Raw genomic sequence first — 13,108 nt, forward strand, 5'->3', positions numbered from 1 at the left:
TATAGTTTAATTAAAAGCCAGCTAGGCTGGAGAACACTTGGAGAAAACCAACACAAAGGAACATATACAGTGGGGACCAAAATTTTGAGAGCACTATAGTAAAAATGCATCTTTTTTGCATGTTTTAAATGTAATAAAAATTTATTTATTGTTATTTAATTTTTTTTATTATGAAATGATCTTTTTAAAATAAAAAAGTAAAGAACTGACAAATAAATAAAATATTTACATATTTAAAAATAAAAACTAATTAAAAAGTATATGATCAGAATAACAATTTTAGTGAATTTGTTTAAAATCCTAAATCAGATTTAGAAGCCGACATTTTTTATGTGGTCTCACACTTCTGTATGTTAGATCAAAGTGAATATTAAATCTGTGTGAGTTGAACATACTGTATATAATGTTTTTTCTCAGTTTTATATCAGATCCTTCATGCAAATTACTAACTGTCTTGAAGATCAACTTACATTTTATATCCTCTGCTATATGTACTGCTATCCACTGCTATATGTATATGTACTGCAGGGCAACAGTACATTTAAATGGCACATAAACTCTCTTAAAACTGAGTATTGGCCAGTCAGCGTAATCTAAAGCTGACATTGCTGGATTCTGTGCATAATGACTGAATAATACCTTCCTGTGCGCAGAGGAAGGTGAATAAATATTCAGTGTCCCTGTTGATTTCCCCAATATAAGAAATGGATTAAAAAAGTGTGCATTCTATAAGACCAGGGGACTGACTACGCAGTTTTCACAATGACCTTATAGGAGATATTCGCCAAGAAAGCAAGTTGTTATACCAGTGAACCCTGTTGTGCAGAGAGAGAGAGAGAGAGAAAGAAACAAATATATTTCCACCCCTCCGGTGCTGTATGTACAGTGAACACAACAACACATCAATCTTTCTCCTTCCCATCACACAGTGAGGCTGAAGAGATTGAAGCCCAACTGTCAGAGGTTTCAACTACAGCAAGAGAGCAAAAGAAGAGAGGAAAACCATGCAACAGACACCAAAATGTTGTCAAGACTGCTTTAAGTATCACTTCCATGTTTCATGATTTCATAAAAAATGTAATATTGATTGTAAAGCAAGATGCTGTGGAATAAAAAGCCGTATGTATATTCAAAGATTTCACTTGCCACAATAATGTGATGTCTTTAAACTTTCTATTCATCAAAGGATGCTAAAAGAAATGTATCATGGTTTCCACAAAAATATTAAGCAGTACTGTTTTCAACATTTACAGTAATAAGAAATGTTTCTTGATCATCAAATCATCATATTAGAATAATTTCTGAAGGATCATGTGACACTGAAACCTGGAGTAATGATGCTGAAAATTCAGCTTTGACATCACAGGAATAAATGACATTTTAAAATATATTACAATTGAAAACAGTTACTTAAAATTGCAATAATACTACTGTTTTTACTTTGTGTTTGATCAAACAAATGCCGCCTTGGTAAGAATAAGAGACTTCTTTCAAAAACATTTCAAAAAAATCTATGGCCCTTAGCAAAGCTTGGCTTCAAAAAACATATTTTTACAGTACAACTATTAGTTATATTTCTTACTCCAACCGTTAAAAATGTCTTGACATACTAATGAGCTGACATACTAATATTCATGTTCAAGACTCAGGAAAAGAGATTACTCACCTTGTTCACTATCAAATTCCTCTACAGTGGAGACAAAGTGAGGTCTGGAGTAAAAGTTGTGGGGTCCCGGCTGCTGGAGGCCCCCCAGGCTGAAAAACGCCCTGTCACTGGCAGCGCATGAGGAGAACGCTCTGCGGCTGGGGATGCACGGGTACCGCGTCCAGCTCTTCGTCTCAAGGTCGAAGGCCTCGAATGCGGTCACTGGCAGCTTGCCTTGACGCCCACCTGTTGAAGGGGAAAGTAAGAAGAGGGTTGGAGGATTAAGAGGGAGTATGTGTGTGAGTGTGTGTGTGTGGCGGGGTGGTGGTATCTCTCTGATGGGACTTGTGTCACGTCTGTCCCTGCTGGGAGCCAGTGTGTGTGCGATTACCACACGTCATGACTCACTGACAACGCTTTGGTCTCCTCAGACGAGCTGACAGCCTATATTATTGGGTCTCTGACACACACACACACACACACACACACACACACACGTGTGTGTGTGTGTTTGTTCATGTTTGTTCATGTTTTTCTATCCCGGTGGGGGCTACAACCTGAATGCACACAGACTCGTGGGTGCTTGTATCACCGTGGGGAGTCCCCATTAGGAAACAAGCTTATAATTCATACAGAATGATTTTTTTTTGAAAATGTAAAAATGCAGAAAGTTTTCTGTAATGGGAAGGTTTAGGGGTAGGTTTAGTGTAAGGGGATCGGATATACAGTTTGTACAGTATAAAAACCATTACGTCTATGGAGAGTCCCCATAAAGATAGTGAACCAGATATGATGCATCTAACAGCACACCAACAGCCAGTAGTGGACAGTAACAAAGTATTTTTACTTTTTTCAAGTATCAGTTCTGTATCTGAGTATTTTTATTTTGAAATAAAAAGTACGAAAAGTAAGTTAATGACGAATTTTAGGATTTATTATTATAAATGAAATTCATATTTAGGTTACGACTGTCAGTTGTCCCCTGCTTACAAATGAGACGAAGGTGCATGACGCTTCTGACTACAACACAAATTTGTCCTAAGGAGTCAATAACACATGCAAGTAATGAAGAAATTCACATTCTGTAGGACACATCACTATTGTCAGCTAATGGTTTTGTTTTGTTACATTAATGCATCTGGCAGACATAAACCAAAACAAACCCCATGATCTTATAATTGCTAGAATTAGACAAAAAAAGCTCAACTAGAGTGCTCAACCACAATACAACAATCACAGAAGGGAAAAATAGAAAATAGAACAATTATTTATTGCACTTTCACCAAAAGTGATGTTTCAAACCATATGGCTTTTCCAATTTCATTCCTAAAGATATCAAATGCTCTTATTTCTCTTGAGGTCATGTGAACGTGGTGTTTTTTATAATTTTTCTGTATGTGGAATATGTTTGAGGAGCTTATTATTATTGGGATTTTTAAACTGCAGAAAAATGATAAAACAATTAGGTCTTCTCAGTGATAACACAATGAATCTGCAAGCAGGACCTTTGTGAGAGTGTAGCTACAGTAGCAGACATTAGTCACAGCAGACAGCATAGTTAATGTGATGAAAATGAGGCTGTGATGGATGGAAGTTCATGTCATACTGTTGCTGGGTACAAATCATTCAGCCGACAAGCACTGAAAATATGGTCACAGTGGACAAAACGATCTGGAACTTCTCAATAAATACAGCATTACATAGGATTTTAAAATACAACATTCTAGATGAACCGTACTTTCTACTTCATCTGATAATAATTTTTCATTTGACATCCGAGTCAAATAAAATATGGCATCTACTGTACCCTTACTGAGGTCTAAAGCCAGTGGTTCTCAACTGGATGGACCCTAAAGAGATCTGCCATATAATTGTGCATTTAAAGGGATAATTCATCCAAAAATTAAAATGATGTCTTCGTTTACTCACCCTCATGTCGTTTCAAACGTGTATGACTTGCTTTCTTCTATGGAACAAGAAAGAAGATATTTTGAAAATTGTTGATAACCAGACAGTTTTGGTTACCATTGACTTCCATTGTATGGACAACAAAATCACCACTGAGACATTTATCTAAATATGTTATTTTATGTTCCACAGAAGAAAGCAAGTCATTCAGGTTTGGATGATGAGTAAACAATGACAGAACTTTCGCTTTTGGGTGAATCAAACTAAAAAATGATGCAAAATAAACAGGGGATAGGACTTGTCTCTCATGTTTTTGTTGTTGACGTTAAAGGTCACATGCCCAATTGAACACTGTGATATTTTGGCACTAAGGCTTCTGTCACTAGGTAAAAGCAGCCAAATTAGACAGATGCCAACATGGAAAGGTGGTGGGACATATCCTCATCTTTAAAAAACGTGAACAAAACTACATAAGGTGAAACAAAAAAAAGAAAAGAAAAAATCAACCACACTGCATTAAAAACATTGCTGGTTGAGAACACGAAACCATAAAAATTCAAGAGACCACATTTGTAAACACTGCCAAACACTAACAAATTTAAATGTTGATTTCAGTGATTTTAAAAAGATTTCTGTTACTTTTCTACAATAAACAGTCTGGGTTCTATGTTGGGTCGCTACTTGAAGTCCAATGTTTAATCTGGTCCCTGAAACAAAATCAGTTCCAACTGATCTACAACAAATAGTACAGTACAACATACATAGACCTCTCTGAATATCAATGTAAAGTGTACAAACTCTAGGGTGTGTATCATTGTTTATGTATGTGAGAGCTCAGAAGGCATCAAAAACTGTCATGTTTCAAGGTATGCCTTTCCCCACCCCCCCTTCTTATTCTTCCCCTCTCGCACGTCCTCTTGTCTATGCATTCACAATGTGACTGATCTCCTCCCAGCTTTGGCATTACTGAGAGCCCTCTGGGACACAACAAAGAGCCAGGGAAAAACACACACAAGAGAAAACAAAGGGAGGAGAGAAAGAACCTGTCTGAGAAACAATGTGGAAGAGAGAAGAGATGGAGAAAGGAGGCCAGAAAATGGAAATGCAGTCAAGGTAGCGTGAGAGAGTAACAGATAGAGGAAAAAGAATTGAGGACAGGGCAGTGTGTCTCTATAAGAAGCGAGGTTATAGCAGTCCATTTAAGAGGACTTGTTCTCTTGACCTTCCTGGACACCTCTAATTAACTTATTTCAACTATGTCAGCCTTCCGCCTTCAATCATTAAAGCCTCCGTGGTCGAAATTGTGAGAAATTAGCTGAGGGGAAGAGGGCAAACACACAAGCAGATTCAACAGAGACGTGTATGGGTGAGATATTGAGCTGAGTGAAGTGTGGCTGCTATTGGCCCAAACCATTGGCAGAGTTTGTGGGGGGGCCAGAGCCAATCATTTTGTCTGAGCTGTGAATAAAAAAATATAATATAAAATTAGAAAATTCATATTTTATCATTTTATTTGTCTTATCTTATTTTAGTGTAGACTGAGCATAGCTGTTTGTTGTTTTAAATGTAAATTTTTTTAGGCTGATGAAATTTTTAGGCTGCTCTGCCTCAGCAGTCTAACAGCGCTCGTCAATGTCAAAACTAAATTAAATGATGCTTGAAATGAGGCATTTATATAGCGCTTTACTATGTACGTGAATTGAGATGGCCAACCAAATCAAAGAAGGTAGGTCTTATTGCCTTACTGTTACTGTTATTATAATGCAACGAGAGTCTGTGAAATATGTAAGTAGATGCAAGTATTAAACAACTGTTTTACGGTAGAAATGTTCAGCGACTGACAGTAATAGACTATCTGATGCAAACTACTCAACTTTTTATGATATTTCGCTGTTTTGAATTGAAAATATGCGATCTTGATTCATGTAATTCATAAATAAATGTCTTATTATTATCAATGTTGAAAACAGTTATTTTATTTATTTGAAAACAATATTTTTTATTTAAATAGTTATTCATTTATTAACTTTTTTTTTTTTTTTTACTTTTCTCAGGATTCTTTGATTAATAGAAATTTACAAAAAACAGCAATTATTAGAAAAAGACATATTTTGTAACATTATGGGCCCTATTTTAACGATCTGAAACGCAAGTATCTTTGTGGGCAGGTCTCGACGCAAATCTAAAATGGGTTGGTCTGAAGTAGGTTCATTATTCATAGGTGTGGTTTGGGCGTAACGTGAAATAAACCAATCAGAGTGACATCTCACATTCCCTTTAAGAGCAGGCACGCTTGTTCCATGGCGGATTGATATTATAACGGCGGATTTGCCAGGCGCGCGCCAGGAGCGGTTCACAGCCGAGGAGACCGACGTTCTCGTCAGGGCCGTAAAACACAGAGAAGTGACATTGGGGATGGAGAAACACACCCAAATTAGCTTCGGTTAAACAGGTGTATAATAATTTGGGTAAATGTGTAAGCTAGATTTATGCCTATTTTTTCACATCTTCATAGACACAACAATGATCTCAGTGTTAATATCTCATGTGTTAATATTTTTCCTTGTAATAATGTATGGTTTTCTAAAAATGAGAACTGCTGCGTCTGTGTGTAGATGAGATAAGCAAAGTGTATGCGTGTTGTGCACACGCTACATTGGTTATGGCCAAGCATGCGCCCTTAAAATAGCATACGAATAACATGCGCAACGCGGAATTGTTTTCTAAACCTAAACCTGCAAAATACGTTTGCGCTGAACCGCCCCCGGGAGCGCAAATGCATTTGCTAGTTTACCGACGTGCGTCTGTGGAGGGAAAAGTACATGCGATGATACATGATACATGCGTCGGTGTACAAAGTCAATTGCGCTGGGTGCAAGATAGGGCCCTATGAGTCTTAACTCTCACTTTTGATCAATTTAATGTGTCCCTGTTGAATAAAACTTCTTAAAATATATATATATATATCTTACTGAACCCAAACTTTTGAACAGTACTGCTTATTTGTCTAAATAATAAAATACCTGTTGGGAAACATTATCTTTGCAATTACATTTTGTATAAACACAGAAAATTCACATTTCACCTTTTATCATGTTTATAAATTTCTGAAAGAGCAGGAAGAGCTAAACTGTCATGTTTGATGATTTCCATCCCAGATTAGGTCCATAGAGAATCTGTACATCAAGAAGATAATTTGATTATGCTAACTTACAACTAAAAATAAGAGTAGTGTTTTCAGTTCCATTCACTTTCACACATATTTTATCGTGTTTATATATTTATTGTGTGAAATTTCTTTCAAAATCAGCACAGAAAATGTGGAAAAAGCCCATAGAATCGTACTATTCAGCAAATCGAATGCCATGTGCTGAGCCTTTAGGTTACACTCTTCTAGCAAAAGGTTTCTTTCATTCAGTTTAATGAAAACAACACCAGTGGAATAGACCTTTATGCAGCTTAAAGTTACAAATGGGGTCACGTCGCTCTCCTGCCTGCACCAGAGGTAACGATATTAGCACACACAGTAGGGATTTTATTTTGGGGAGATAGCGTGGTGCATCTGGGTGACGTGTGATTGAGTGTCTGCGCTCAGTGAAAGACCTCGCGGGGCGCATCTAAAAGTAAAGCAAAAGTAAATGAGCATTCTGTGATACAGGCTCATTCCTCATTCTTGGCCTTAATGTGATTCTGCCGCGACTCTATTTGTGGTCCAGCAATCCGACAAATAACAGAATTAAGTTTCTTAACTTTACTGCTGTCACCAAGAGGAACTTTTTCTAAGTGTCAAACTGTATTCAAAGTATTACAAGCAATACAAAGGCGAGTGGCCCTTTGAGCGCAAGTGAAAGGGAGAGAGAGAGAGAAACAGAGAGATAGAAAGAAAGCCTAAGCCTTACGTTTAAGCCTAACCATCAAAATAAAACTGTGTCACAGTGTAGGAGAAGAATCCAAGGGGAAAATATCCTTATTTCTCCACATTTCACTTAATTTCTATTCAACTTTAATTTCTATTCAAACTCAATTTCTAATAATTTCATCATAGGTCAAATATTGGAGGGGTTATAAAGGAGTTGCATTCATCCAACTCAAATAAAATTAATCTTTACAGAAAGAAAAAATAAAATGAGTTAATAGATTTTATTTTATATAAACATAAATAGTTTAAGCGAACAAACTCTTCACTTTAGAAAAATCACTTTAGTTTTTACTCTATTGGTAATAAAAGTCCTCAAAACCATTAAAGCAAGATGAAGTTATTTATGTATAAATGGGTGGTGATCTTTAGGAGGAAATGCACATGAACATATTCTCCTTCATCTACATTCAAGCAATCTCTACTGAATTCACCACATTAATATTCAGTTTGTGAGCTGTAAAAAGAAGTAAAAAACACAGTTGTACTTGCAGCGAGAGAATGACAGCCTAGCTCAATTCAGTATTCGTAATTTCTGGGCGCACACTTCGGCTTAAATTTTCGTGACGATGCAGCACTGGCCTAGCCTGGTTAAAACCAGACCATTCTCAGTAGTAACTGAGTTATGGTCTGGCAAAGCTCCATAGACAAATCATTTCCAAAGGGGCGTCACCAGCGGACGTCGCTCAAATGCCTCTGGGCGCAGTTGGATAGACCTAAAACCAATCAGAGCGATCGGCATCGTGTAAAGCCATATGCTGCGTCCCAATTTGCCTAAGTTACACTACGCCATAAAAGTATGTACTCTTTTTGTGAAGAAAAGATATTTACTTTTGAATGTGTAGCAAAAAAGTAGGCAAGCTTTAGGACATACTACTTCGTCATCTTTATCGGACGGATCTGTCGCGTGCATCCTGTCACTTAAACTGCCCTGTCAATCATCGTGTCACAGTTAAAATCCTCTATTAAATCTAATTTAATTCCCTACCGTTTCGGAGAGAAATGTAGTAGCACGTTCATCTGCCAGTGGGTCTTTTATGGAGACTGTCCTCATGTGTTTACAATTTGAATATAATAATGCATTTAAAAGTTGAACGACGTCGCTCAAATGCCTCTGGGCGCAATTGGATAGACCTAAAACCAATCAGAGCGATCGTCATTGTGTAGAGCCCGCCTCAACGTTTCTGATTGGTGCCGCGATTTCGACGGCATGGAAATGGGCTTGAATGAGCTCTTTGCCAGACTACTTCTTGAGCAAATCTGAATTTGCCGGAAGTTGTCTGGGTTTTCCCAGGCTAGCACTGGCCCGTCAACCATCCCGAGCATCGTTCACGTTTGTGTTTTCACAATTTTGAATAGTTATAACACATAAAAATGTTACCGGCCAACTGGTGATTTATATACTCACCAACATTGATTTTTACACGTATTTGCCGCTTGGTGAGTGTTAATTTTAGGCCCTGCTTATAAATAACATATACATGAGCAAACATGCATACTCTTACACACAAACACTAACATGCAGAGCAGGAAATAGCCACTTAGGGTCTGTGTCTCTTTCACTCAGCCCAAAACAGGCCACTGGTGGCGGCAACTTACAGCCTAAGGCTGTGGTTCTTTTAAAAGACAGGCTGATTTTATCATGAGAACCAGCAGTGAAGCTTTCCATTTAATGCTCCTTTGTGATTTCCAACACCAATGTAAGAAGTGAACAATTCTGCTGTAAAGCGTCAGATCCCTGCAGCATATTGCAGTGCAGATTTCACTTCCCCTACTGAGAAATGACTCCACTCCACAGTTCTTATCAGCCCTGGCACGGCATGAACAATTACCAGGTGTTGTTACCACATCTGCTGCTCCTAGAGAGTATTGTGACACAGTCTGACATGGAAAATAAGATGCATTATAATTATTGGCTAGCCTACACCGTCTGTTAATAGAAAAATGTATGTTTATACACATAACACTTCCGTTCAGAACTTTGGGGTCAGTAACTTTTACTCGACAAGAACGCATTAAATTGATCAAAATTGACAGTAAAAACATTTATAATGTTATAAAAGATTTCTATTTCAAATAAATGCAGTTCTTTTGAACTTCATCAAAACATCCTGAAAGAAAATGTATCACGGTTTCCACAAACATATTAAGCAGCACAACTATTTTTAACATTGATAATAATAAGAAATGTTTCTTGAACAGTAAAATCAGCATATTAGAATGATTTCTGAAGGATCATGTGACACTGTAATGACAAGTAATGATGCTGAAAATTCAGCTTTGACATCACAAGAATAAATTACATTTTAACTCTATTAATATAGTCGTTTTCATGTCGATCAAAATGTTAAAGTTCAGCAGCAGTCAAAATGAGTTGAATCTGAGCATTTAAAAAAAAACAATATGGTAACTTTGGATTTGAACTGCGGCTCCCCTTTCACACTAAACAAATGTTTTACCATTAGACACTGCTGTATGTTTGCCTGCCCTTTTTTATTATTTGGTCATGTCTTATTACTCCTAGGGAACCAAGAGTGTGTTTCTGACAAACAACAGAATTATTCAGATTTATGAGACAATTTTGTGAGGCCTTACCCAGAACATAGATCTTGTTACCGCGCACGAAGGAGAAGGCTCCGTAGCGGGGTGTGGGCATGGAGGTGAGGGGCAGCCATTGGTCTTTTGTCGGCTCATACAGCCTCACTGAGGCCTGAGGGGTCGTGTCGGCTCCCATCCCGCCCAATGCATACACCTTACCATCTGAGAGGGACAGAGAGAAAGAGACTGTAATTATTTTGAACTCTGTTTCCAAGTCTCCCACATCTCTCTTATTAAACAAATTAATAACAAACACATCAGGAAATGACAGAGCAGAGGAAAATAGTCCGTGCCGGAGTGCAGAATCTCTGTAGACATGCTCTTTTTTCCCTCAGCTCCAGCTATTTTAAGGTTTACTTAAATTCCAACTCTAAACCTCACAGCCCACATTTGTTTTCTTCCCCTAAGGGGATAGAACATTAAAAATGAATGTGTTCACATACAGTAACTGACCCAACATTTTTAACTTCCCCACAAACTTTTCTATTATAGCTCAACCAAAAGATATAGTATGTCACTAAAAGACATTTATTCAAAGGCATGAATTCACATGCTTGTTCACACTGGTTAGTGCTCCTTTGCTGAAGGTGGATAGAAGTGGAAGTCACTATAGATGGGTAAACTTATAGGTGAACGGTAATATAACATAACGGACATGTTTAAGAAGCCCGGTTACTTACAACAAATATCTCAAAACTACAATCTTAATTGTACAAACCTCAAACTTTTGAAAAGCCTAATTTACATTTTAGAAGAAGGCATGTTGGCACTCAAAGGAATGGCAGAGACTTAATTCAATACTTATACTCTTCCTCTAATGCGAACACTTTCTGCATTGTTTGGATCTAAATCCAAGAACTCATCTGTGCTATTTTTACAATCCCCATTCTGACTGCTGTGTGAACTAGTTTGCATACTAATGTTCAGATAATGAGAACTGTGTGTTAACTGAGGTTGTGATGACATTGTGATGGCATCTAAATGCTGGTGCTTTCAACACGAGAACTGTGTAAAATGATTCTTATGTGTTTAGGGTTTTGAAAAGAAAATTTGCAACTTGTGTTAGTTAGTCAAAATAGTTTTGAGAAAGTAGTCTTTCTTTGGAAAATGATCGTTTAGATAAGAATCTTTCAGCTGGTTTTGCTTCAGGAACCAGACGTTAACCGTTTCAACAAGTTCCAAAATAGTCAAATAAAATAAAAAATATATATATTTTAATATATATAATATAATACAATAACTCTTGCTAACAGAACGGAATTTATTGTGAAAACAACTAGCTAAAAAAAAAAAAAAAACTAACTAAAACTGTAACTAATCCAATGCGTGTAATGCATGACTACAATTAAGCACAGCACCAGATAAAATACATTACAGTGGTGGTCAAAATTGATGGCACCCCTGATAAATATGATAAAAAAAATCTGCATTGTTTATCCTTTTGATCTTTCCTTCAAAAAATTCGCAAAAATCTAACCTTTCATTGAAGTAAAAGAAAGGAAATTGGGGGGTAAATCACATTATGAAATAAATGTTTTTCTCCAAAACACGCTGGCCATAATTGTTGGCACCCCTAGAATTTTTTATGAGAAAAATATCTCTGAAGTATATTCCCATTAATATTTACCTTTTTTAGCACACCAGGGTGACTAGGAACATGAAATTGTCTAGCTATGACTTCTTGTTTCACAGGAGTTTAAATATGAGGAAACACAAAGGCCAAATTCCCTTAATCATCCATCACAATGAGTAAAACCAAATAATACAGTTCTGATGTGCAGCAAAAGATTGTTGAGCATCACAAAATAGAAAGTGGCTGTAAGAAAATATCTAAAGAATTGAAAATCCCCATTTTGACCATCAGGGCAATAATTAAGAAGTTATAATCAACTAAAGATGTTACGAATCTGCCAGGAAGAGGACGTGTGTCTATATTGTCTTAATGGACGGCGAGGAGGAAAGTTTGAGTGGCCAAAGACTCTTCAAGGATCAAAGATGGAGAATTGCAGAGATTAGTTGTGTCTTGGGGTCAGAAAGCCTAAAAAAAATTTATCAAACAACCCCTACATCCCCACATGTTGTTTGGGAGGTTTTCAAGAAAAATCCTCCTCGCTCGTCCAAAAACAAACTCCAGCATATTCAGTTGTCAGACACGACTGGAACTTCAAACAACACAGGGTTCTGTGGTCAGATGAAACTAAAAAAAGGGCTTTTTGCCAGCAAACCCAGCAGATGTGTTTGGTGCAAACAGGGATAAAGAGTACCCCATGCCTATGGTTAAATATACTGCTGGATCTTATATGTTGTGGGCCTATTTTTCTGCTGGAGGTCCTGGACATCTTGTTCAGATACATGGTATCATGGATTCTAGCAAATACCAACAGATAAAAAATCAAAACCTGACAGCCTCTGCTAGAAATCTTATAATGGGCCGTGGTTGGATCTTCCATCAGGACAACGGTCCAAAACAAACATCAAAATCAACACAAAAATGGGTAACTGAGCACAAAATGAAGCTTCTGACATGACCGTCACAGTTCCCTGACCTGATGAGTGGAGTGAACTGAAGAGAAGAAGCACCAACATGAACTTGTGAATCTGAAGGATCTGGAGAGATTCTGTATGGAGGAATGGTCTCTGATCTCTTGTCAGGTGTTCTTCAAACTCATCAGGCATTATAGAAGAAAACTCAGAGCAGTTATCTTGGCAAAAGGAGGTTGCAGAAAGTATTTAATAACAGGGTGCCAACAATTATGGCCAGCGTGTTTTGGAGAAAAACATTTATTTTATAATGTGATTTACCCCCCACTTTCAATTTTCATATTTATCAGGGGTGCCATCAATTTTGACCACCACTGTATATCCCACTCTGATATTACTTAACATGTTTGAAAAAGCTGTTAGTTTAGTTTCAGGCTAAACTCTAATGTAAAAAGTGACCTTCATGAAGTTTTCAAGGGGAATGCTAAAATACAGCACAGCAGTGAAATTAGAATATGAATGTGGAGAGAAATGCAGCATCAGCAAAGAGAACAGCCTTA

General features: G+C 37.3%; 1 protein-coding gene across 1 annotated transcript; it reads right to left on the bottom strand.

The window, feature by feature from the left end:
* Nucleotides 1-902: 902 nt before the first annotated feature.
* Nucleotides 903-10,223, bottom strand: LOC311073167 (kelch domain-containing protein 8B-like; the record flags this gene model as incomplete). The annotated part of the gene is made up of 3 exons (XM_084098649.1): nt 10,065-10,223; nt 1,667-1,891; nt 903-970 (listed from the first exon to the last, which is right to left on the bottom strand). The coding sequence occupies exons 1-3, from the start codon at nt 10,201-10,203 to the stop codon at nt 903-905; spliced, it is 432 nt and encodes a 143-aa protein (XP_083954775.1). The 5' UTR covers nt 10,204-10,223.
* Nucleotides 10,224-13,108: the final 2,885 nt, after the last annotated feature.

Source organism: Abramis brama (genome assembly GCF_963993115.1).
Source record: "Abramis brama genome assembly, chromosome: 22".
In the NCBI taxonomy this organism is placed as follows: Eukaryota; Metazoa; Chordata; class Actinopteri; order Cypriniformes; family Leuciscidae; genus Abramis; species Abramis brama.